Source organism: Apis cerana, linkage group LG7 (genome assembly GCF_029169275.1).
Source record: "Apis cerana isolate GH-2021 linkage group LG7, AcerK_1.0, whole genome shotgun sequence".
NCBI classification, from domain to species: domain Eukaryota; kingdom Metazoa; phylum Arthropoda; class Insecta; order Hymenoptera; family Apidae; genus Apis; species Apis cerana.
The window spans coordinates 3,383,206-3,409,171 of NC_083858.1; the positions used below are offsets into that span (position 1 = coordinate 3,383,206).

Consider the following 25,966-nt stretch of genomic DNA (forward strand, 5'->3'; position numbering starts at 1 on the left):
AGTGAAAGTTGATGTTATCTAATTTTAATCAAGAAAATTTGAAGGTTTCTATAATTCCTTTTTTTTTCTGATTAATTGTCGCGTGCATATTGTCGCGTGTATATTGTCGCGTGCATGTTGAGATACAAATCTGTTGATGATATTAATGAAGAAATTAATATGGAGGAACATGGACTAAGCGAAAAGTGGATAAAAATGAAATCAACGCTAAAAAAAACGAATATAAATATCGAGAAGTAATAATAAAAGCATAAATCATTCATCGATTTTTTTAATAATAAGAAGAAATTATTCTCTAACCTAACGAATTAAAAATATAACAAATAATTACTAAGCATAAAATAAATTATCAACATTCTAAAATGAATATGTTCGTTCAGAAAATGATGTTCATGATATAATACTTGAACGTGTACATATAAACAATTTTTTGTTATTTCTATCTTGTTATCGTTGAAATTACTTTTTTCTTTCGAGAAAAATTTTAGTAAAGAATAGTCAAGTCGCACTTCAAAAAATTGAACGCTGAGGTTTAATTCTATTACAGTCAACGATTGTGAATATCGATCCAATACATACTTCGTTCCACCTTAACATGTATACTTATAAATACGTAATAGTGAAATCATAAATTTATAATATAATTTATAGCGATATTTTCTCGCTCGGTTCGATTGAACGCTTCATACTCTTCAAGTTATCACGATCTCCGATAACGATTAAGCGCCGTATAATGCACGCGTCGCGACGAATTGCTATTACATCACTCGTACAATACCTTCAATGAAATATCGTAACTTAACGAATATGATATCGGATACCGTGTACAGTATCCTTGAATTTATATAATAGGTTTTCCTTTCATTATTCGTTAAGGCTTCTTTCCTTTCCCTCTGTGCAATTTTTTTTTTCACCTGATTGTCCTCTCTTATCTCTTCCCGCCCTCTAATAAATCTATCTCCCTATCTATCTATCTATCTATCTATCTATCCACTTATCTATTTATCCACCTCTCTCGTTTCATTCTTCATCCGATATGATCGATCAATTACATAAGAATTTTTATCTATTGCGAAAATTAGTAATTGAATTCTTCCAACTTTCGCAATGAAGTTATAGCTATAAAAAAGAAATAAATAAATAACGTTGACGTTTATGTGTCATCGATGAATTATTTTGAAAATCGTTGTTTATAAAATTACTGTTTGTATTGATAGATTCGTCGAGAAACGCTAATAGTCGGATATAATTTTCAATGAATTTTCAGGAGTAAAATAATTTTTGTGTGAAATATCTCAGAATAGATGCACGAATATTTTCTTCCTTTTTTTTAAATATCGATTCTGCTGTTATTATTTAGATAAATTCGATATTATAGGAAGTGAAAAAATCTAAAAAATAGTTTAAATTGATTGTCAATAATATCGTTCAAGAGAAAAGGAATGAGAAATATATAAATCGATTTGAGATATTTTTCATCGAATTGAAATCTCAAAATGTCTCATAATTGATACGTCGTAATAAATATGATAGAAATTTGTTCATAGAATATTGAAACGTATAATTTCGTATGAAGAATGAGACGAGATTGAAAACGAGTAACCTTGATAGGTTACAAGTGCAAGGGCAAGGAAAAGATCTCCCTGATGTCCCGAAGCGAGTAACACATCGCAAGCGTATGCTGTCCGTTCGTTCGTTCGTCCGCCAACCGCTTTCATCCACTCTTACTCTTGCACCCTTTTACCCTTTTTTATTCTTTGACGTAAGCCTTTTGTCCCTCAGGATATTTGCGGAGCTTTGTTTCGTCGACAGCATGTACAGCGGCTTAAATATACGTCGCTAATGGCACGGAACCAAAGATACAAAGGGTTGCTTAGTACTACCGTTGTTACTGGTGCTGTTACTGCTGTTGTCACTCGTGTTGCTGCCAAATGCTGACATGCTTATTTATTATTTCACTCGAATCGAACTTAAAAATTGCCTTTTAAAAATAGACTGATAACATTTTTGTCAACGAAGAAGAATATAATATGTAGCACGCGTAAAGAGTAGTAGTTGAAAGAATAGTAGTTGGAAGATATACGTCGACACTCCCTTTACGCTTACCGAATACAATGTAAGAAGCGCAACATTGCAGGTCACTGCAATGCGGCTGATGGTGGCAGTTGGTCAATAGGCAAGTAGCCAATTTCGATCGAATTTAAATAAGCCCTTGTGCCATTTTCCACTGTCAGTTTCGAATATAAAGTTCTCTTCTTTTACTGCATCCACGGTACATAAGAATCGATCCTCAAAATAAATCGCGCAAATGATTGAATACTGATTCAAATTGCGGGTAATTGAAGATCAAAGATCGGGGATATATATTTTATTACGTTCAACCGTTGATATTTAACAGATCGGCCGTGCGAAAATAAAATAATTTCAATCGAGTATATAGGATCGTCGTATTTCAATCGTACAAGTTGAAAATCGAGTTTTTGAACAGATTTTGAAATATAACGAGCGGTTACGCGATGTAAGGTGCTTGTGGTTCCTTTTACAAGCTGCCTAGAGATGGCGGTATACATCTTTTCCAGTTTATACATTATTCAAAGAACGCGTTACGCGTGTACTCGGTCGGTATTAACCATATACTATACAGAATTTCTAAATTTCATGTAATCAAACATCGTGTAATATTTCCACGATTCTAAAATTTTATTCATTAAATTATTCATCAAGTTGACGAATCTGCTCAAGTACACGTGTAAATTATTTATTTATCGAAATATATGTATTTTATTTATATAAATAAAGAAAGCTTATTAATCATATAGTTTATTAGTTTGATATATTTTTTATTAAATTTTGTTTCAAAATATCGAAATCTTTTTGATAATGTTTCTGGGGTATATTTCATTCCTCTTGAAGAATTATTACAAATCGAGATATAAAAAAAGAAAAAAAAATGGTTGGATTTATTCATTCGTTGAATTGATTTTCGACTATACGATCCGAATACTATTTTTAGTCCAATCATACCTTATCGCTTTATACACTTATTGTTTGCACCGTTACCGTCTTATCGGACGTCAGCTTTATTTTTTCGATTATTATCTCTAATTCACGCCCAACTACTTTATCAAACTTTACGACATACAAGAAGATACGTTATTTCGGAAATTGTTTGCTGTTTCTGCTACTTTAATGACACTTGGTAAATATATCCATGCTTTACCGATCAATTTCGATCCAAGGAAATAATACGAGAAAGCAGCAAACGATCGAAGAACGTTTATCACATGATTGAATTTCAATTTCAACCCCTTTCATTACAATTTATTTACAGGCAATAAAGCATAAAATTTAATTTTTTCTAGTTTTTTTTTATGGAATAATAATATTAGAACTTGTTTTTTTTCCCCTCCTAAATTAAATCAATTGATTATTACTCAACACATATGCGCAATGATATTTATTTCATAAAATTATACCATTATAAATATATACATCAGAAACAAATAAATTTGAACAAATCTCTCATAATTCTTCATATATAAATTTCTTTACTTTCTTTAAAAGATATTATCGACTCTTATAGTTCTCATCTGGAAGAAATATATATATATATATTTGAACACGTGTGATTTGTCATTTTCTACTTCGACATAGAAAGTTTGTGACAAGTTGAGCTCTTCATTTCAATGCAAAGGATTAATGTTTTTTAAAACAAGTCGGTTGACAGTTTCATCTTCGTCGTGGTTTCCTGGCAACTTTTTTACGATCGATAGTTCGAGTTGCATTCTCGAGAAGACATTGTCGCATATTCCTGGTCAATACCGCATCTACATGGCGCCATCTCATAACTGAGAAACGCTTCGTCATCAACATGACCAAAGGATTTATCGCAGCCCATGACATTTCTTTTTTTTTTTTTTTTTTTTCTTTTTGCCAAGACGAATGAAGAAAAATCAACGATCGTAACTGAAGATCATTTTTTCTTTTTTTTTTTTTTCTTTCTTTCGTTTCTTTTCTTTTCTTTTCTGGTTGGATTAAGGTCGAGAGCCGCAGAAAGACAGCCGTGGCGATTCACTGGGATCGATACGAGAATGTCGCGTCGACAGCGAAATGCATAGCGTGGTACATATAGCATCTATGAAAAAACTGAGCGATTCATTTCCATTTTTTTCTTTACGAAAAATTGGCCCATTTTCTTCGTAGAAGGGGAACTCGTGTCGTGAAAAAGAAAATTCACGCGCATCTTTTATATAACATAATTTTTGAGGCTATAATTTAATCGCTAATAAATAAAATTCTCTTTATTTCGAAATTAATTAGCCAATTATTATTATAAGGATTATAATATAAATTTCTTAAAATCTATAATTAATTAAGATTCGCGTAATTTTTTTATTTATTTATGTTATTTAAAAATTAAATTAATTCTATAGTTAATTGCTAGCACATTATTGTATATATAATAATTTATAAATATTCTTATTATTAAAACTATTATATGGTTGATCGAAACAGATCTTAATCTATACTTAAATGAAAGTGATAAATTCATTAAATATAGATAATTTAATATCGACTGAAGTGCAAATCTAATCGTCCGTTATCTGTTAAAATGAACTTATAACTCGTGTAACTTCTTTTCAATTTAAAAAAAAAAAAAAAATAGATATACAGAATGATATATTACAAAGAAAGAAAAATCTGTCTTTCAGCCGTTTAGATGGAAACTGTGCACGATGTCAAAAAAAAAAAAAAAAACTGTATCGACGGATGACGGAAACCGGTTGCGCAAGTGTTAATCCTCCCCCTTTCTTTCGAAATCGAATCTCAGCCACACGCGTGCACACGCACACACATACATGCGCGTATTTACCTATTTACGTATTCACGCGGTGCTCTCTTTATCCATTCACCTTTTCAATTACACCACGTATACTATCGTTGTACGTAGCGGGGCCGAGAGAGATGTGGGGTACGGGAGAGAGATAGAAAGGGAGAGCGGGAAGGGTAGAAAGCACGATCCAATGAAACCCTAGATGGGCTGGCGCGCGGCGTAAAACCACCCTCTATGAATCCCGTCGACGTTACCAACTGATTACACGACACATGTACGCGCGATATATAGGTCAGAGAATGCAATCGTAAAGCCCGTGTCGTTCAAGGACGGAAAGTTGGCCGCTGGTTGGCCGCCCGGCTAGCTAGCCTTAGCTAGCTGCTCGCCGTGAAATATCTGGATGAACGCGCGCACGCGATCCTATTGGTAGATCGCGCGTGTTCACGAACGCATTTTCTTTTTCCTTCCTTTCTTCCTTTCTTCCTTCCCCTTCCCTCGACTCGGGAATAATTGAGACACCTATCGGACGGATCGACTCTGTTTTCGTTTCGCGCAAAAATATGTATATCGACCGGTAACAAACGAGCGAAATGAAAATTCGCAATTCTTTAATTACGGAACGATGCGGCGCAACGCGGTAATAGAAAAAAAAACCGTAGCCGTAACGTAAAATCGATTTGCTTATTTTTAACAGGATCTTATCGACGCGAGGCACGCGATTGTTACGGCGCGGTGTGGCGTGATCATTCTCTCCGATATCGATCTAAGGTTCTAAACTTCTAAACGATCGTTCCGTGTTTTGTGTTGTTCCAAAGGTAAGGTGAATCCAATCTCGCGACCTTTTACAATCTCGAGTTTGCTCCCTCGGATCGAGATTCGAATCGAATCCGGCCAGAATCCGGTGGGCGGTTGGTGTTCTCGTAAGATTTCTCGTAAGAGGGGTATGGTCGGTGAGTGGAACGGGGAAAGGAGTGAAACGAAAGGTTTTTGTTTTCGCTTGGCCAAAAGATGGACTGGGAAGATGGGTAATGCTGCTACACACGGTACTAACGTTGTACCGTGGTCTCGAGGTTGCACCCGGATTTTCCGAGACTTGACCTACTGGTGCAGTTTAAAGTGCCATGCTGACACTTTTAAAGATGGCGTCGTAGCAAGCAAGCACGCCCACTCCAAGCCGGAGCCTTACAATGCCTGAAGAGAGGTTTTTGTTCTAGAATAAAGACTCGTTCGCGCTCCGCGATTTCCTATCCTATCCCACCACCCTCAACCCTATTATTCATTTTTTTCACCCAAGAGTATCTTCGACCAGACATCGTTTTGCAAAAGGGTTACGCTCCCTTCTCTCTCTCTCTCTTTCTCTCACTCACTCACTCACTCACTCTCCCTATCTTTCTTTTATCGAATCGTAACTTTTGTAACGAAAATCGTAGCCATGATTTATTCTTTGTTCTCGCGGTGGACCTCGAATGATCGTTATTTCCGATATTTCGATCGTGAACAGATTTTAATTGCGGCGTTGAAAGATAAAGAGGAAAGATAATTTCAATGGTTTTCGATTTCTAAAGGAATCGATAATTAAGCGAAGATAAAGAAGTCGGATGGTTTGTGGAGATGTCAAATCTTTGCTTTTTCTCCTTTTAATAATTTTCTTATATATAAATATTCGGCAGAAGAAAATAATAAGTACGAATAAAAAAAGGAAAACTAATGTGAATTAATTAACAAAATTATTTTTCCTCGACTGATCGCGAAACAATTGATCTCCATTCAAGAAAACTTTAATTGTTAAAAACAAGAAGCAGTTTTTATTAACAAAAATATTGAATTTGTAAAACATTGAAGAAAATAATAGTAATATAATATATAATAGTATAAAAATATTTACATCATTACAACAGTGTTGTTATTCGTTAATATTTTTTTGATTACTTGACAAATTTTTATTTTCAACAGAAAATTCTTATACACATATCTAATTTTTATTTTTACATATTAATGAAATATATTAAATTGAAAATACTTTTTTTAATAAAATTAATAGATGCTTAAATTATATCTCCGAGTTAAAAATAATTTATATTTGCACTTTTAAAATACTGAACAAAAATATTTTAATTTAATAATGTATTAATTTGCTGTGATTTTCTCATAATGGTTGTCAAAAAGTTTAAGAATTACTAAGAAAAAAATTAAAAAGATAAAGGAATTCCGTGCATCTCACATATAAAACTCTATATAAGTTAATGAGTCTTTTAAATTGCAAATGTACAATTATTTAAATTGACATTTATGTGTTATTTAATGTACTTTGTGCAGCTAATTGTGTAACATAATTTGTTCATACAAACAGATAAAACAGGTGTTCGAAATTTTCAATAAGTTTTTTTCATTGATATTCAATGCTATAAATGTTAATATATTTATAAATAATATTATTTATTTATAAAGGAATAAATAAATAAAAGTAATAGTTTGAACACTAATAAAGTGAAAAATAAATTGATCAAAATTTTTAAATAAACTTACAAATAATTATTTAAAATTATATATTATTCGTACCTGTTATATATTTTTTATTATAAAAATTGATTCAATGCTTTGAATAATAAATTATTGTGTTATTCATTGAAGTAACTTTATTCTTAAATTCAACGGTTAAATTAATTTAAAATTAAAATTTTTACCTATTATTGATTATAAAGAGATCTATTAAAACAATATCTGAAGTGTTATTATTGTATGTTTGAAATTACTTGCCCAATATAGTAACTGGCTCACAGATTTCTTTTGTTAATTTGATATTTAGAATTTCTTAAATATTTTATATATAAAAAAGTATTTATTAATAAAAAAAGATAATAAATATATCTTAAGAAGTAGAGGAGGAAACAAAAAATACTGATTTAATAAAAACTTGGAACATAAAAATTTTAATGGATATAGTAATTGATATCTTATTTCTCTTATCTTATTTCGAAGCAAATAATTTTGATTTTATGATATTCAGAACCAAAGAATAGATTCAGATATTAATAGAAGTATATTATGTTTTTGATTAAGATATAATGATAAAAAATAAAATATCGAGTTAATAGTAATATTGATATTTTTTTATAATAAATAATGAAATAAACTTCAATTGACTGATTCAAATACCAAGGATAAAATCAAAGAAAAAAAATTTAAAAAAACCACAAAAATTTTAGAAAACCAAAACTTGAAACTAATTATGGATCTAATTCTTTGATATTGGGCTCATTGCAGTACAACACGAAATTGATATATCTGATTATAAGAATAAATTTTGATTATATTCTTGTACTTGATATTTTTATATAATTAAAATTTTGTTCATTGACAATTTAATAATTTATCTCCGTGGAAAGTTATATCGTCTCATTACCATTCCATAATTTTTATATATCCAATTTTGTTTTAATTTAGAAAAATAAATTCACAAATTTACAATATTTATATTTATGTATCATATTTCGTATGATGTTTCCTAATATTATTTTATTTATAACTATTTTAATAATTCTTAAATTAAAGAACAAAAATGATATCTCATATTCTTATCCTTTTTCCTATTTTATATATACATATTTTCATTTATTAATTTCTTCACAAAGAATCAAGCTGAGTTTAATTCAACATTAACTCGCTCGATTCTTCCAATACGAATTTTCATAGTGCTGGACAAAATAATAAGGATTTAAATATAATTGAATTATGACAATTTAATTATATATATTTAATTACGTTAATTTGATTATCAATTGCATACAATTAAATTATCATATACAATTAAAAGAAAAAAATGTATATTTCAAATATATCCTATATATCATAAATCCTTTAAAATAAATATTTTCATTAAGGTACGTAAATCACACGATTGTATGGTATTCGATGAATTGATCTTGATCGATCGAACAAAGCGGATTAAAAGTAAACATACAAGTCTTTCATCTGTCCGCAACATTGATATTGATTTCGTGATTCAAGTCACGAATCATAAAAAAAATCAAGGAGAATGAATAAAGAATATCAAATATCGTTCTTATTGTAAGTAGCAAGAAATTATTATATGGATTAAGAAAAATTAGAAAATTTCGTATTATTATGCGTTATTTCTTATTATAAAGAAAACGCTAAAAATATATACAGGAAGAAACAGGAATTTTAATCAACGTGTAGAATCTACGTTGTTATTCTACAACAGAACAAATATATTGAATGTAACTGAAACTAAACATTGACATCTAATGTATGAGAAATATAAGATATATTTGTTCGTCATTACATATTTCCTGGAAAAATAAATATAATTTTCCAATGCTGAAAATGGATCGAATTATCATTAACACATTTAGCGATTTGAGAAAAAAAGTTTACGCTGTGAAGAAACGGATGATATCGAAAAATCAGTTCAACGATTTCTTCTTTATTTCTAAAAAAATGTGACAATTTCGGATTAATCTTGCTCGATTATTCTAAAGGATCTTGATCTTGATCTTTCAAGAAGCATATTTTAAAAAATTAAAAGATCTTGTTGTTGAAAATTTTTTTTTATTGAAATATAAAATGATGCGATACATGTTTATTAGGCGAGGAAAAAAACGACTTTGTTATATCTAAATATTATTCTAAAATAATTCTAATTCATTCTCAATATCCCACTCGTATTCAGATTTTTTTCTTTAATTTTCTTTTTGTATAAATATAAATATAAATATTCAATATAGCGTATTAATATATATTCGTGAAACACTATTTCAAAATTGATTTTCAATTTTAGAAACCAAGATGTAACGAAGATTCCCTTACTCTAAAATTTAATTTAAATCGTTATAAAATAAATAAGCCGCGATCGAAATTATTAAATATATATATATATTCTTCCTTCGATTCCGCGAAATATATCAAATATATTATTCTCATCTCCTTCACCTCACACGCGATAAGTCACGATTTGCTAAAGATTTATGGAAAATTTTTACACGAATACGGTGCGGCGAGGCTGGCAATTTCCTTCTGGTTCCCGATGTCGTACGGTTTCGGTGTGTAGACGACCTAAGAAAGAAGAGGTCTCGCGGTACCACCCTTGCCCTTGACTGTAGGCGCGAGACCGCTTGTCTGAGGGTTGTGTCGGAGCTCGCAGACAGGGTGAGTAGAGAAAGAAAGCGAGGCAACGGGGAAAGAGAGAGAGAGAGAGAGAGAGGAGATTGCGAGACGCAAAGCGTTTGCGAGTTTCCTTCCTACTTCTTTAGCGCTCGGTCTCCGCGTTGGTTTGCGGAGTTCGAGTTAGATGTATAGATATATATATATATATGTGTATACGTACACAGAGTAGAGGGATAGAGTAAAGTGTGTAGTAGAGCCGCGTGGAGTGGAGGGTGGTAAGAAGGGCTGGTCTACGTTAAGTGGTCGGTTGGGTGGCTGTTTCGTCGGTTTCGTTGGTCTCTTTGGATAGCTAGTTGACTTATTCAATGATCCTACTTTATTATGCGCATTCGAAAGCGACAAGCGTTGCTCCCCGATTTATCTTGATTGTCCTTAAAGTATATTTCCTCGATCCCCTTACTTTCCTTCCAATCACTTCGAACTTGTATTTATTTTCGTCTCTTTTGATCGAAGGTTAAAAAAAAAAGGTTAGAATTTATTTATCTCGTTTTGGAATCACTTCGAACTCGTGTTTATTCACCTCGAGGATCGAATTACGAGAAAAGGGAAGAAGGAGATATCGATCAAAATTTTTGCGTTAATTTTTTTTAATATTCCTAATATCTAATTGAATATAAGTGCCTTCAAGAGGGAACAGGGTTTCTAAGAAGTGTTTTAAAGAAGTTTTAGAGAAGACAAGAAATGCAAATTTTGTTTATCAATGCGCAATGATTAATGATTGGCAAGTCGACTTACCTTTCACGTGTTCCGGAGTATCTGCTGTACCAGCCCGCATAATGTCGCTCAAATAATGCTCTAACGTTCTCATATTGTCCAGTGGTGAGTTTCCATTAGCTGTCATGCGATCCTGCAAACATATCATTTAAATCTAAATTACTATTTATCGGTGGCCAGGGAAGATAATAAACAATTTACATAATATTCCTACGCCTATTCATGATGTCTCGTTTCTAATTTCGTTCAAACAATTTTTCAACGTTCAAAAAATTCACGCGAGGCAGGTCTCTAAACTGAAGCGAGAAATGAATTCGACGGGAAATCGGTGGTCGATCGATCACGATATCGGTTCCCTTTACCCGTACCTTCGTATTCGTAACGTCGAGGAATTTTAATTTTTCATCGGCTCTCGTTATCGCGTTTCATCGAAACGAGCCTCTCTCGCTCGAGAAAGGGCTTTTGAGGAAGAACGAGTGCCTCGATAGAAAACTTGCCCCGAAGCAATGTCGCCCGGGTGGATGAATAGAATAACCAAAGACAAGACGAAAAAAAAAAAAGAAAAAAGAAGAAAAAAGAAGGAGTATAAGGGAGACGAGATAAAAGAAAGAAGAGGCAAAGTTCAAGTGTATTTTTCCTCGGGAATATCACGCGAAAACAAACGGTGTAGCTTCCTGAATGAAAAATTCCTTCTGTGTAATTCTATAATTTTAATCGCACAATTAATCGTACGATAATACGATATTTATTAATCGTTCCAATCGTTGAGAATTGTAGATACGGACGAACTTGCGTCCTTGAATCGTTTAAAAGAAATAACTGATCGATCGCCAGCGTCCGACCACGCGTCGTCCTTTACTACTGAACTCCTTTCACGGCCAACCCGGCGAACGGGATAACGAAATTTATTCGGCCAAAATATCAGCTAAACAAACATCCGCAAAACCGAATGTAACGTATATTCCAATCGTCATTCGTGATCGATTCGATTCGATTCCGGTATATTTTATTACACGAACACGAGAAAGGATATAAACATAAATCGAAGAAAACGGAGAGTGCGAGAAAGTGAAACTTAAAGGAGGGTCAAAGTGGCGGAGAAGAGAAGAAGGTGAGAGAGAGAGAGAGAGGCGAGCCGAAAAAGTGGGAGAGCGTGAAAGCTCGCAAGCTCGACGCCAGAGATAATCCTTCTCGTATAATACGCGCGCTTCTCCATCGTTCTCTCCGGGCGACACGAGCGGAGGTGCAAAAATAGCCCCACTTTCTTCGCATCTTCTTCGTACCACCACCTGCAACCCCGGAGATGTAGGTATTCCTTTCCCACCCTTCATACGTGGGGCATGCTCCAACACATCTGTATCCCAACCTACTTCCCCTTCTTTGGTTTTACAGCGCGCTCACACATTGCCGTAAACATGACCGGGGTGCACGTGCGCGGGTGGACACATGCGCACACCTACACAAGCCGACCAAGCACAGATCACGAATGAGCGCACTAGCACTTTGCTAGCCGATTTCCGTGCACGCGCACGTATCGAGCGCATGCGCCGAGTAATCTTCTCTCTCTCTCTCTCTCTCTCTCTCTCTCTCTCGGCGCGGTGCTCCATTTCCGTCTAGCAGAAGGCACACTAGAAAATCAATATAGGGAAACCAGGAAGCGACGGCAGGGCGTCGACAGCAACCTCTCTCTTTCTCTCTCTCTCTCTTTCTCTGAGCAGGCTCCATCACAGTATCACTCTCCCCCTCTCACCTATTCCAATTCTTTCTACTATCTTTCTTTTAACTTTATTAACCTTATTCATTTATCCAAACAATCCTTTTTCTCGCTACTGTCCGCTCCGTGTATCCACTTTTCGATTACGCGGTTTCGTTCGATTGTTTCGAAAGAGTTCACGGTATAAAAGTTACGCTTGAAGGTATGTTATTTTATATTTTTAATAGATAATAAAATAATAAGGGGAAGGAGCATCGAGGTGGAAAAGTTAACGACGAAAACCTATTTTAATATACTCCCCGATATTGTCAAAAATTGAGATCGAAAAATATTATTTTTTTGAATCATCGACGGTTCGTTCTTGTAAACTAGAAATATAAGGAGATAAGGAGAATAGCTGCGGAATCGGAATTGTTGCAGAATGGGGGGGAAAAAAAAGGAATTAGGATTCTGACTATACATTATAGCAACCACTCGTCAACCAACGATGACCTACTTTCAACTACGATTCCGACTCGCGGAAAACTACGTCATTCCCTCGTTATTATACAAACTTTTACTCTTCTGATTATTGAATTCGATTATTCGTCGATGAAACCTTTTATTCGATTCGACGACTCGACTCGATGGATAAATTTCACACATTTCTCTTATTTTTTCTTTATTCTTTCTCGAAACACCCGCAAGACGAAACAAAAACCGTTGTTGTCGTCTCGTCGAGCAAGGACGATGCAAGGATGATTACCACGACGTCTCTTGCGCGGGGAATTTTCGGGAGGAGAGGAGAGAAAGAGTTTACGCAGGGGGCGAAGAGAAAGACACAAAAGGAGAGGGGGCGTGAAAGGGATTGTTAGCGAGTGCTCATACACGCGTGCACGTATTCAAACGCGCGTATCCATCTTCGCCTCCGCCATTTCCGCGCAACCCGCCGGTCTAGACACGACCGTGTTCCTCGGCCGTTGTTCTACGCGCGTTTTGTACTCATCCGGTCTCTTTTCCTTTCAACCGGCGAAACCAGACGCGTGACTCGCCTCCACGCCTCCTCTTCTCTAAAACGCGCTCGCTCTTGCTTCCCCTCGAATAACCGGCGCCGGCTATATCCCATCTTTCTTCCGCATACTCATATTCGGCATATTCGATCTCGCTTGAGCAATTAACGTTTTTGTCGCATTCGAGATAACCAAGAGAGAGGGAAAGAGAGAAACATCGTATCGAATGAAAGAAAGATGGTCAGTCAAAATGTGAAGAGAGAAAGAGAAAGAGAGAGAAGGACATCGATGCTGGTAACCAAGATGTTGCGTGGCAAAGAGGAGGAGGAGGAGGGTATGAAAGCCGGGCGCAGAGGCACCTCGGTGTAACCTGGATCCCGAGGCGTGTGCGGAAGAAACGATTCCAGCCGCGAACTGGGTCACCGTTGGTGGAAACAGGCTAAACCGAGAGAGGTGCGGCACACAACGCGGTCGCGTGGCACAACGCGGCACGATACGGCAGAGGCGAGCCGGGGTATGCCAAGGAACAGAGCGTTTCGAGTGAGAGGGAGAGAGATAGGGATAGAGAGAGAGGGATGACGAGAGTGGAGGATGGAAAATGGAGAGGAAAAATGGGAGGGGAGGCGAGGGAATTGATGGCGACGGAAGGGCGGAAATAGATAAAGTCGCTCTCCATCCTGGCCGACCGTCGTAACGTATCCTTGTCGGCCAGTTCCTATTTAATTGCATTTTGTTGCCACGAGCAACGAACGATCGCTCGAACTCGGCACATATTTACAAGGAGATTTAAATACGGCTAAAATTATCAAGCTTCGAGAAGATTAAAAAAAAAAAAATTTACGAGAAAAATATAGAGTAATAATATCGTTCTTGTTCCAGCTACAGTGCACCAGGAGCACGAAACGAACGGTTCGATACCGGATGGTCTCTCGCGCAACACCCTCTCCGCTGGCAGTCGCGCTGCAGGCTCGCCCGCCCGTTGCAGTTTGCCGTATTTTATTACATAAGTTGCGAGCTTGTGTAACGCAACCGGTCTCCACAAGCTTAATAACTTTTTATCGATTTTCCGCTGTTCCTCCAGCACGACGCGATTCGATTCTTGTCTTCTTCTTCTTCTTCCTCTTCTTCTTACGCCGCCGCTGGGGAAATTTCGAAATCGATACGGCGAATTTTTTTTCTAGAAAATCGGCTCGATCGATCCTCGATTTGGCGAGCGGGCGGAGAAGAATCGATCGATGGTGCACGCGTGGATTCCGAGGAGGTCGGTCGGTCGCGCGGGTGGGGGGGTGGGGGGATACGCTGGTGGAGCTCTGGCTCGCGAAAAATCTATATCACGCGAAACACCGGAGTGACCTATAAACCTCGTACCGGGTCGGGTCACTCTGCACCGGCGCAGTCCCGAATTCAAATAGGAGGGACCTTAAATTGGGTTAACGTCCGGATATATCGTGTCACCGGAATTAGTCGAAAAAGTTACTCGCCGCATCTTGGTTCGCAGAGACGAGATTCCAGGCTGCTACAACGGCCTATTTGCACGAGGTATTCGTATCGTTTTGTTCTTCGTTTAGTACATATTTCAAGGACGAATTAGCTCGAATCCGCCGCGATTAACACTTTTCAATGTTCCTATTCGCGAAACCTCGTTCCATATAAATCCTTCCCATAAGAGAAATTAATTCTGCAATCTCTGTCTCTCTACCGTTTTTTTTTTATTATTCATTTCCCTGCCCTATCCGCCTCGACTAACCAGATGTCCACGTCTACGCCTACATTCCGATATTTAAGCATATTTCGATAATCATTGAAACGGCGTACAAATGATTTTCAATTTCGTCGAATCTACGAATTTTCGTTTCGAAAATATACACAAATATATATAATAAAAAATATGTATATCATATATCACGCGTTTCGTAACACGCTGTCGTATAACAGCATCGCGCCAAGGTAAAGTCAATAAAAATCTTTATCATAGCGTTTGTTCAATGTTTTCCGAATCTACGCCGTCTTCGACCGTTTCCATTCGTCGCTCGAACTTATCATAGAACTTGGCCCAGTTTTTCCTCATAGCGCAACGTGGATCGTTGGACGCTCTCTCTGTGCTAAAAGAGCGCGAAAATTTAGGGGGGAAACGCACGCGTGAGCCGAGCGCACGCGTAAATAGAGAGGCGCAAGGCGTAATCGGTGCTCGTCTTCGATTGGTTTGCCCTGGCTCTGGCTCTGGCTGGCCAGCCGGCCTACAAGCACGTGCCCCGATTCGCTTCCAAGGTGAATGACGACCGACCAGTTATCGGACTTCGAGCCCAAGCATTTTTTCGCTTCGTTGCGTTCGCTCTATCAGCTAATGCCACAGTATTGGCAATGCGGGTATACGAGCCACTTCGATCGAACTATCTACGCACTACGTGGTATTTGTTTTCATTTCTCTACGCCGAGTCTGTCACGCGTAAAGTCGACGCGTACACCCATTTCGTATCTCGAAAGGAAGAATCGCTTTTCGTGCGGCCAACACGCAAAAAACTTATGGATTAATTTAATACATAGCATAAGCTTTTTTCGCGTATGACGTACGGAGGAAGGAAAACCGCAGAGAAATAAACAAAACGTATCTATTTCCGGTAAAAGGTTGTATCGCGTGTATTCCACCTGTCTTCCCTTTTGACGAAGTTTAATACAGTTTTAGCATTAATTATGTAACTCTTTCGTTCTTTTTTCCTTTTCTCTATTGTTATTGTTGTTTTTATATAGTTTTTCCTCTTTTCCTTTCTTCGTTTGAATTGACGAATTTTAAAAATGTGATTCGTTTTTAGAATCGTAATTTCGATCTTGACTGATGATTTTTTAATTTAAATTGATGAGCATCGATGGAATAAGAGGAAATTTCGAAAATATATGATGAAAAGAACGAGATATCGAGAAACGAATAAATTGTAGGAATATTTTATCAGGGATGATATTATAAAAGAAATAAATTCTGCTAAAGAAGTTGCGCTTAAGAGATATAAGAGGTATGAGGCAATCGTAACGAATGTATGCAGGTTAATGATATACAAGGTGTTTTATGCATAGATATATTTAAAACGAATGAGAAAAATGTCATTAGATGAAACGAAATGATACGAAATGATACGTTCAATCTATCTAAAAATGAAATATCATTTTTCCTTCTTAAATAAAATCTATTTTGATTAAATAAATTATTCAAACTTTCTATATCTATCATAAATAAATAAAATTACAAATTGAAATTACCGAATTATCCGTCACGTGAATTACACCTCTTTTTATAATTTTTTATTTTTTTTATACTCTTTTAATATCTTAAGATACATCGATGAGTAGTCTTAAAGATGAATGATAAATTAGTGTTGTTTTTTTAGATATTAAGATTTTCGTTAAAATAATCGACAATTGGAAGACGAAGAAAAGAAAAATTTTAAGAAAGAGTTCCGTTATTTTTATCTAATGACAATTATTTATATCTTGATCTCGTTAATTCAATTCATTATTTGTCGCTAAACTTTCAACAATTAAGTTTTAAAAAGTTATTGATTAATGAAATCGAAATACTGATATAAATAATTGAACACGAACTTCTTGTTGTTCGAATATTGTTTTCGAATAACATCAATTTATCACGACTTACGATTAATCAGATTTCCTACAAGTTTTAATTGGATTTTGGTAACTCGACAAAGATCGGAAGAGCCTTCTTGTTTCGAACCAGAAACCGCACAAGGAAGAAATTAAATTTTCTATCATTTATTATTTTCGTTTACTTTTCCTTTCTTTCCACTTGGTTCGTCTATCCCTCCGTTCAGTAATATAAAAAAAAATCTATACATGCATGCATACAGACGTACAGTTTATTAAATCGAAACGAATAAATATAAACAGCGAAGAAGCGCGAAGGATAATAGCTCGCATAACAGAATATCCGCCATTTCTCCCGGATAGTATGCAGTATCTATTTTTGACAAGTGGTTAAAATAGCTGAGCTTAAACTTCTGCTAGACACTGTTTGAACCGTTTGAGCTGCCACGCAGAAAAGGAATTAGGTCAGGCATCAATAACAAAATAAGTATTGGAAAAGTATCCCCCTCTCTCTCGCTCCCTTTTTAAATCGTACAGAGAAACGTAACGAAAAAAACGTTAAACCTTTCGACTATTGATCCTACATCGGTTAAACCGATTAATCGACTAGTCCACTTTTATTCCAATACACCGTTTTCCTTTCCACGATTCCTCGCTTTCATTTTCTTCCCATATTTTTCTCATTTTCGATACGTCAACGTCGAATCTATACGGACGATACTCGAGGAAATTTCGTTTCGAGTCGAGCAATTAAACCGAAACGACGGGAATTGGAGGTTTTCAGGCGGCGAAAGTGGGTGTAGGTTAGGTTTCAATTACGTTTCGAGTTGGCGTTGGATCGATCGATAAGGAGGGATGCGTGTGCAATCGAATATATCGCGTTCCGCCGAGTTTTTCGAAACGTCGAGTTTAAAAACGAGCGTGTCACACCGTTTACAGTAAGCAATCGTTGAAACAGCGGTTGTACCGTCTAAATTTAAATGCATGTCTCGAAGCGGTTGCATAACCTGGCATCGAATGCGTACACCAAACGAAACTGCGGAAGCTAACGCTGCCGGTATATACTTTTTCGACCCAACCATATATCGCCTATACCTCCGCAGCGTAACCTTTCTCGTAGGTGGCGAACGATCGATAACGGAATAAAAAAGAAGTCGGTGCAAAAGAACAGTTGTGCAGAGAGAAACACACCGATTCGGTTTGCCCTCGAATTAATATTTATGCAACGAACGAATAAAGAGAACAATAATAATAATAAATGATAAACGATGGTCTAACCTGCTGGAACGGTGGCAGCTGTAGCAAATCCCTTTCTTCGGCGGTGGTGACTTCGAAGGTGGGCGCAGGTTGGGGCGGATACATGTTGCCCTTGCCGGGATAGGAGGTGCTCCTTCGAAATTTAACAGGGCTGATGCAAGAGGGATGAGCCGCCGGGCCCGGGTGGCCGGGAAACGTGGGGCTCGGTTTCCTTCCTTGCAAGCCAACCGCGGCCGCGGCCGCGGCCGCGGCGTGCAGGGACGAGTGCAGGGGAGGAAGATTCGGCACCGATCTGCCACGATTCCAGGGCGAGAGACCGGGGCTCGCGACCGCGGCAGCCTGCGGCCCAGCGCTCCATTGCTGAGGCGCCTGCGGCCCACCGGACCAGGCCGCGTAGCCCTTCCCAGGAAGGTAAACACCCGGATGCGAGGTAGCTGCCGGTTGCTGTTGATGCGGTTGCTGCTGCTGCTGCTGTTGCGACTGCTGCTGCTGCTGTTGCTGCTGCTGCTGCTGCTGCTGCTGTTGTTGAGCGGACGACACTTGAAGGCCGCCGTGCCTGGCGGTGGGGGCGGTCGCGGTTCCGTGCTGTTGCGGGAAATTGTGACTGGCCGTGATAGCGCGACGCGCGCCGGCCGACACGGCCGGCCCGGTACCGGCGAACAACCCGGTCGGGCCGCCGCTCGGAAAGTTCTGAAAGGCGGCGATGGATCCGTTGACGGGCAACGCGTGGAGGCCCGTCTCATCCGGGGCTGACCATAAGCTCGGCACTCTTCCGGCCTCGGTGAAACTCTGCAGCGCCGAGCTCGTGCTGCACGCGATCTCCTTCTCGGTGGAGGAGGGCGTCGTCGGCGTGATAGCGATGCTCTCGACCTCGACCGCGTCTTTCGCCTTCTCTTGGCCGCCGACGGTCTCCAGCCCGGTGTTGGGGGACAGAGGCGCTGCTTTGCCACCGGCCTGCTTCTCGATCAACAAATCGTCCTGCATCGTCGATGTCGTCGCTGTTATCGTCACGCCGCCTGTATTGCTCGCGGTGTTGCCCCCGATCGATGATTTGCTCGTGGTTGACAAACTACTACTCGAGAAGAGACTCGCCGCGCTAAAGTCCCCCATAAATCGTCGTAGTTCCAAGATCCACGAGTATCCTGCCGATCGTATCGAGGTCCCTTTCGCCGACCAACTCCTTTTGGATCCCCCTGTCGAACGATTACGAGATCTTTTTAGGATTCTTTGCGCTTCCCCGCCGCTCGATCGCCCCGCCCCCCCTCGATCCCCCGACGAGATCGAAAATTTCGATTTCCCGATTCAAGTAAATCGCGTCGTCCCTGTCGGAGCACGGACCACCCAGAGCTCGCGAGACAACTATCGATCCACGGCGTACGCGTAAAAACACCCACGAAGCCCGGAAGCTGTGCGAACTACACCGATATTTGGGTTCTCTTATTTTCGCCGTTTTCCTCGATTCCCTTGTCCCGATTTCTCTCTCTCTCTCTCTTTCTCTCCCTCTCTTTCGCTCTCTCCCTTATTCTCGACGTTTCTCCCTCCTTTTAACGCGCTTCGATCGCACACGTTCTTTCGTGACCCGACGCGTTTCTTCCTCTCTCTCTCTCTCTCTCGCTCGCTCGCTCCTTCTTTATCTCTCTATTCCTCCTCCTGTGTATGTACCTTGTTTTGGACACGAACTAGCTAATAACGAACGGCTAATAACGTTGGGGAGAATGAACTATCCCAAAGACACGGGCCCCCTCGTCTTCGTGTAATTCGACTGTGGGCAAGTTTTTTTTCCTTTCTCTCTAGCATTCCCTCTAACTTATCGAACGACGACCACCCGCTGCTCGATGACCATCCCCGGTGGTAGAGGTGCGAGAGACGGCGTGGTATTCTCTCTAACCCTGTATTTCCGGTATTACTTCACTCGCCGGGGTGAGCATAATTTACCCCTACGGCGAACGTACACGGCCAGTCAGTCAGTCAGTTGGAATTCTCCCAAGAGAACACGCGAAGAAACGCGACCTTTCGTCTTGCAGCGCGACTATTTGTCGATTCCTTCGGTCGCGTTTCACACAGGCACACATGCACACAGGCTCGCGTACATATGCAGGCACACACACACGCTCCATGCACTACACGAAACGAGGCCGGGATCGTCGTTGCGTATAGCGAACGCGGCACACTACGAATACGTTACGCTTATCACTGAAACACAGATTCTGGGCAAAAGGATCGCATCGAGTCGAGATCCATGGCGAGAAGCAGCGCGTATATCTCATATATCGACACACTCGCGTCAATCGCAACTGTTCTCGACCGATTACCGATCGCTCGCCCGATCGATCGAGTCACCGAACACGCACGGATCGTACGCCGCGACGTACGATACGACGGGCCGCACTGTATCGCAAATCCTCGCAAGTGTATACGTGCGGATATGTATCCCCGGTTTCGTCGAATTCGTAGCAGCTACGAGCTGACACTGGCAAATCTTCTTCGATGCCGGCAGATCCTAGACATTACGTCCGGTTACATTTCTAGCCGTCCAACTTACCGTCGTCTCGGCTTTTCCTCGCTCGACCTAGCGCTGCTTCTCATTGGCAACTCGCGTACTATGACCACTCGCGGTTTATAGTTTGACCACGATACTGCTCTTGTCCGTTCACGTGCCACGATAATAGTAAGTTGTAACTGTCGATTCGCGGCGAGAGTTTCCCGGCCCACGTAAGTTTCGATCGATCTGGAATCGGACGGCCGGCTGGTTATTATTCGCGTTTCTTGGCTGCGCTCGACGGAGCACTCGATCGGAGGCCAGCCGAGCGCGATTCGACGACGCAGCTTCGTGGCTCTGCGTCGCGCGTAACACGATTCGTGCGTGGTGCCGACTTTTCAAACACTGTGGCCCTGCTGCGGCCCACACCATGCCAGCCGTAGTCTCTCTCCGCGTAGCCGTCCACTCGGCGATCTTCGGCCGCCGCTTCGTCCTCGTCCTCGTCCTCGTCGACGTCGACGTCGCTACGTCGCTGCTGCGTCGCACGACGACGTCGGCCACGCACGCGCGTTACCGCCTCTCGCCTTCGAGCCGCCGTCGCCGCCGCCGCCGCCGCCACCATCCTGTCTCGTCCTCCTCGTCGTCCACGTAAACACGAGTCGGCCGTTACCGGGACCGCGACCAACGAAATCATCGTGTTCGCTCCACTTCTCCTTTCCTCCTGTTCCTCCCCATCGCGAGACTTCTCAAATTTCTCCGCGATCCCGTCCGAATTTTCAAATCCATCCATTCGATACTGGCGCCTTCCCTCGCTCTACCACCTTTCGCTCGAACGTGCTTGTGCCTTCGGTTACCTACCGACGGAGATAAATAACAGAGTTGCACGGCATATCGCTACACATTTGCAGCATTATCGTAAAGCTATCGTAAACACGTTGGATAATAATCATCTGTACTGTTCTTCGCGATGCATGATTTTTTTTCTTCCGTTTCCTTCTTCCGAACGGAAAGAATCTATGTTTTATTTGTTAAAATAAAATTCGTTATTCTTTTATAAACCGTCGATTATTATTCGATCAATCGAAATAAAATAGCGATAACTGTGAACATTTTTATTAAGTGTCATATATTAATTTTTGAAAATTGAATTATATACGATAGATAAAAATTATTAGTATCTGTTAACTGTTCATATTTTCTTATTACATTCGAAAGAATAAGACTTAAAATCCCGCTTAAAATTAATTATAAGTAATTGATGAATGTCTTATGCGACAATAGATGGAGTAACTGACTGCACGAGTCATTCAGCTTGACGTTTCGAGCGAGCACAAGTAACGATCGTAAAACAGAAGAAGAGAAAGGAAAAAAGAGATTGTATTTTGCATTATTAAATTTTTTTTTGAACAAAATGAATAGATTATTTGGTCGACCTAAGCCTAAAGAACCATCACCAAGTATTACTGATTGTATCGCTGGGGTAAATATTCATATCGTTTCAACACTATAGAGGTTACGTTATTATTCTTTCATTTATGTTCTTGTGTTTCTCATTTTCATTTTTTCTTGATATTTGTAATAGGTCGATAGCAGAGCGGATTCTGCAGAGAAAAAAATAGCGAAATTGGATGCGGAATTAAAAAAGTACAAAGATCAAATGGCTAAAATGAGAGAAGGTCCTGCAAAAAATTCTGTAAAAGCTAAAGCATTGCGCATTTTGAAACAACGTAAAATGTACGAAGCACAAGTAGATAATTTGCGTCAACAAGCTTTTAATATGGAACAAGCAAATTATGCTACCCAAACATTAAAAGATACTCAAACAACTGTAATTGCTATGAAAGAAGGAGTTAAACAAATGCAGAAAGAATTTAAACACATTAATATAGATCAAATCGAGGTATTTTTGATACAATATCTTGTTTCTCTTTGTTTTAATATTGTTTAAATGATGTATATGTATATATATATACATGTAAATGTTATAAAGGATCTTCAAGATGATTTAGCAGACATGTTAGAACAAGCCGACGAAGTACAAGAAGCAATGGGTCGTAGTTATGGTATGCCAGATATAGATGAGGATGAATTAGCTGCTGAATTAGAAGCTCTTGGAGATGATTTAGCTATCGACGAAGATACCAGTTACTTGGATGATGCTATCAAGGCACCTAGTGCTCCTGACAAAGAACCTGGTACAAGCTCTGTTAGAAATAAGGTTTGTATTTTATAAAAGTAAAAGTAAAAATGAAAATTTATAATAATTATTATCTTGTATAAATACTATACATATTGTTTAAAAGTACAAAATTTCAATGATTCGATTTATTAAAAAAAATTTTTTTCTCTTTAGGATGGAGTTTTAGTCGATGAATTTGGTTTGCCACAAATACCAGCTAGTTAAAACGCTACTTTATACGAATTATATCTTTGCAAATTAATGTTATGTATATCGATATATTCGAAAATTGAGATTTTTGAATTTTTTTTGTATATGCGATTATGTACAGAATGTATATATTAACTATTTTGAATTTTCAAACATCTTGATACAAATTCGCGCAAATAATAAATCTTCGATGAATGAAACGTTGTTACCAATATATTATGCTAATCTATTTTTGTTGCATTCTCTTTCTGTTATATAATGTATAGGTCAAGTTAATAAATGAAAAAAAAAATTAATAAAATTATCTAATATAAAAATTAAAGAATCTGTAATCGAGAAACATTTATTTCATTTTGACTTTGTAGTTTTGTATACTGTGTAATTAAATTTAAAATTATTTCTTTGCAATCGATGAAATGCGTTTCTTCGAAACCACGTACTTGCGTATAATGATATACATGTGCCTGCAACAATAATTTAATCGTGCTTTTAAAATCATATTTAATATCTTATTTAGAATTTTATATCGTTATGTACAGGATGGACAACAATAATATTTTTTTTCTTAATTGAAAAATTTCAATTTTTATTCTTTTTATTCTAATATAGATAAATAAAAATTTTGATGAAAACGAAGAAATTCGTTATAGAGAAATATAAATTTTTCTTTGTTTTCCAAAGTCCATGCTGTATAAACATTTAAAAACCATATCTTTACCTTTCGTTTATATAATCTAGTAAATTGTTTTATTATATTTTCAAATAATGATATCATTGAGGAAGAATTTAAAAGGCATAATAACGAGGTAGAATGTCCAGCTGGAGGTACAGAACATAAACCAACTTTCATAGCTTCGGTACCCCATTCTGCGAATGTAACTTTTTTTCGAAATCTGAAAATCGAAATTAAATTTTATACAACAATGATTACAATCATATATAGATGAATATATTATTTACAAAAAATCATAAACAATGTACTTTTCAATATTTCGTTTTAAATCATTTACAGAACAATTTCCTCTAGCAATATGCGCAGCACTTAAAATCATAGAACCTGTTTGTAGTGGATCTAGTTTGATCGATTGATTGTTTCGTGACCATGCATTGATAAATATTTCATCTATAAGTCTAAAAGTAATGTACAATTACTTTTCGTAATTTCATTTAATAATCTCAAAAGCTGATACGTACTTTCTTCCTTGTATATTGCATATTGTAGGCGCAGATAACGTTACTGGACTAACGCTACTAAGTATATAATGTAATTTTGGATATGGTACAAGATTCGTTGCTATTTCGTTCATATCCATATTCAAATTACCAGGAAATCTAGATCCACTAGAAAAAAAATATTCTTAATTTACAAATAATTGTTAGAAATTATTGTTAATCTTATTAATCTAATATTTATTAATCTATTATATGTTACCTAGTTAAATGAAGAAGTATGTTTGCAATAATACTATTCATATCCTGAAATGGTTTACATGAAATATTATAATTTATTTGATCTATATTCTCTTTTTTCCTTAATTGTGCATTACATATGTCTACAAGTGCTTCATTTTCAATAGGAAAAACACAAGTTGCATAATCTATAAGTTCTCGTGTTGCCAATAACACATTATATGGGGCTGTAACAACATCTTGCATAACAATTGGATATACGCATGATACTAATCTGTAACAATAACAATAACATAATATAAAATTAATAAAAATTAAAACTGTAATCTTAAGAAGAATGTGTACAAAGATCTTAAATGAATGTGAAATGTTTTTATTATATAGATACCTATCTACAGTAGGATAATTATCAGCTAGTAACTTTAAAACAGCTGTTCCTAATCCAGATCCAGTACCACCGCCAAGGGAATGCATTGTTAAAAAACCATGTAATCTGGAACATTTCTCTGCCATACGTCTGATATTATCTTCCAATTTGTCATAATATTCCGTACCATGAGTATAATAACCTACAGCCCTATAAATTATTTGTAAAATACACTTATAATATTTATATATATATATCCAAGAATAATCTGAATTATCAAAAAATCAATACCAATTATTTGCAGATCCTGGATAATTTGTTACAATACAAGTTTGATCAAATAAATCACGTACAGGACCTCTTCTTATTTCTCCTATAACACTATCCTCCATATCTATCAATATTGCCTATACATAAAAAAATTGATTTTGTTGATTGAATATATTTATCTATTTACATTATCTCATTTTTCTATAATTTTGAGCAAAAGTATAAAATTATAAATAATTATTATACCCTGGCTTTGACTTTAGCTTTTCTTAAATCAGACATACTTTTAAAACATAAATCTTTGGGTGAATTGTCAGGTATAACAAAAAAACTATCGAACGCATTAGATAGATCATTTATATTTTTAATATGATTTCGTTGTGTTTTAAGTAAATTTATTCCAGTATTCATTGTTTGTATACCATACTCGTGTAAAGCCAAAGGCCAAAATACCGAACCGATTTGATTTCCACATTGTCCAACTAAAATCATTATTAACTAATAAAATTTCTATTTATTTTTAATATATGTAATTCATTGTAAAAAAAAATAATGAGATAATTACGAACATAATATTATATAATATACCTTGTACTGAGATAAATTGACTCATTAAAGAATCTATAGAAAAAAACTTGAATCTCGTATTTAATATACTTCGTTATTTTTAACTATAAAAATATATTTTAAAACCATATAGTAAAATTGCGCTTTTTCAATTTTATTCTCTGAAGTTGAGAATAACGATATCTCGATATTTAA

The 25,966-nt window shown here is 37.3% G+C and overlaps 3 protein-coding genes and 1 long non-coding RNA gene across 8 annotated transcripts in view; 2 read left to right on the forward strand and 2 right to left on the reverse strand.

The window, feature by feature from the left end:
- Nucleotides 1–20,973, reverse strand: part of LOC107998447 (cytoplasmic polyadenylation element-binding protein 2) — an 81,485-nt gene extending 60,512 nt beyond the window's left edge. The window contains exons 1-3 of one of the 2 annotated variants that reach the window (XM_062077677.1): nt 20,832–20,973; nt 18,311–19,482; nt 10,757–10,868 (exon numbers count right to left, since the gene is read on the reverse strand). In XM_062077677.1, coding sequence (XP_061933661.1) covers nt 10,757–10,868; nt 18,311–19,399 — 1,201 coding nt within the window. In that variant the 5' untranslated portion in view covers nt 19,400–19,482; nt 20,832–20,973. Of the gene's footprint in view, nt 1–10,756; nt 10,869–18,310; nt 19,483–19,951; nt 20,093–20,831 lie in introns of those variants that run through there. The other variant, XM_062077678.1, reaches the window with a different exon arrangement.
- Nucleotides 15,266–16,686, forward strand: LOC133666497 (uncharacterized). The gene is made up of 2 exons (XR_009830707.1): nt 15,266–16,063; nt 16,249–16,686. It is a non-coding gene; the product is annotated as an uncharacterized LOC133666497 (long non-coding RNA).
- A 1,139-nt stretch (nt 20,974–22,112) lies between the features above and the next one.
- LOC107998449 (charged multivesicular body protein 5) lies at nt 22,113–23,479 on the forward strand. The gene is made up of 4 exons (XM_017057729.3): nt 22,113–22,248; nt 22,351–22,668; nt 22,759–22,986; nt 23,122–23,479. Exons 1-4 carry the CDS (start codon nt 22,180–22,182, stop codon nt 23,170–23,172), a joined length of 666 nt encoding a protein of 221 aa, XP_016913218.1. The 5' UTR covers nt 22,113–22,179; the 3' UTR covers nt 23,173–23,479.
- Nucleotides 23,017–25,953, reverse strand: LOC107998446 (tubulin epsilon chain). Of its 4 annotated transcripts, none has more exons than XM_017057724.3 (9): nt 25,793–25,953; nt 25,451–25,686; nt 25,226–25,341; nt 24,956–25,144; nt 24,590–24,841; nt 24,352–24,498; nt 24,139–24,288; nt 23,876–24,050; nt 23,017–23,621 (listed from the first exon to the last, which is right to left on the reverse strand). In XM_017057724.3, the coding sequence occupies exons 1-9, from the start codon at nt 25,815–25,817 to the stop codon at nt 23,475–23,477; spliced, it is 1,437 nt and encodes a 478-aa protein (XP_016913213.1). In that variant the 5' UTR covers nt 25,818–25,953; the 3' UTR covers nt 23,017–23,474. The 4 variants fall into 4 exon arrangements, with proteins under 4 accessions (XP_016913213.1, XP_061933663.1, XP_061933664.1 ...); XM_062077679.1 differs by having other exon boundaries at nt 25,627–25,686; nt 25,793–25,886; XM_062077680.1 differs by lacking the exon at nt 25,451–25,686 and having other exon boundaries at nt 25,793–25,917.
- Between the last annotated feature and the right edge of the window lie 13 nt (nt 25,954–25,966).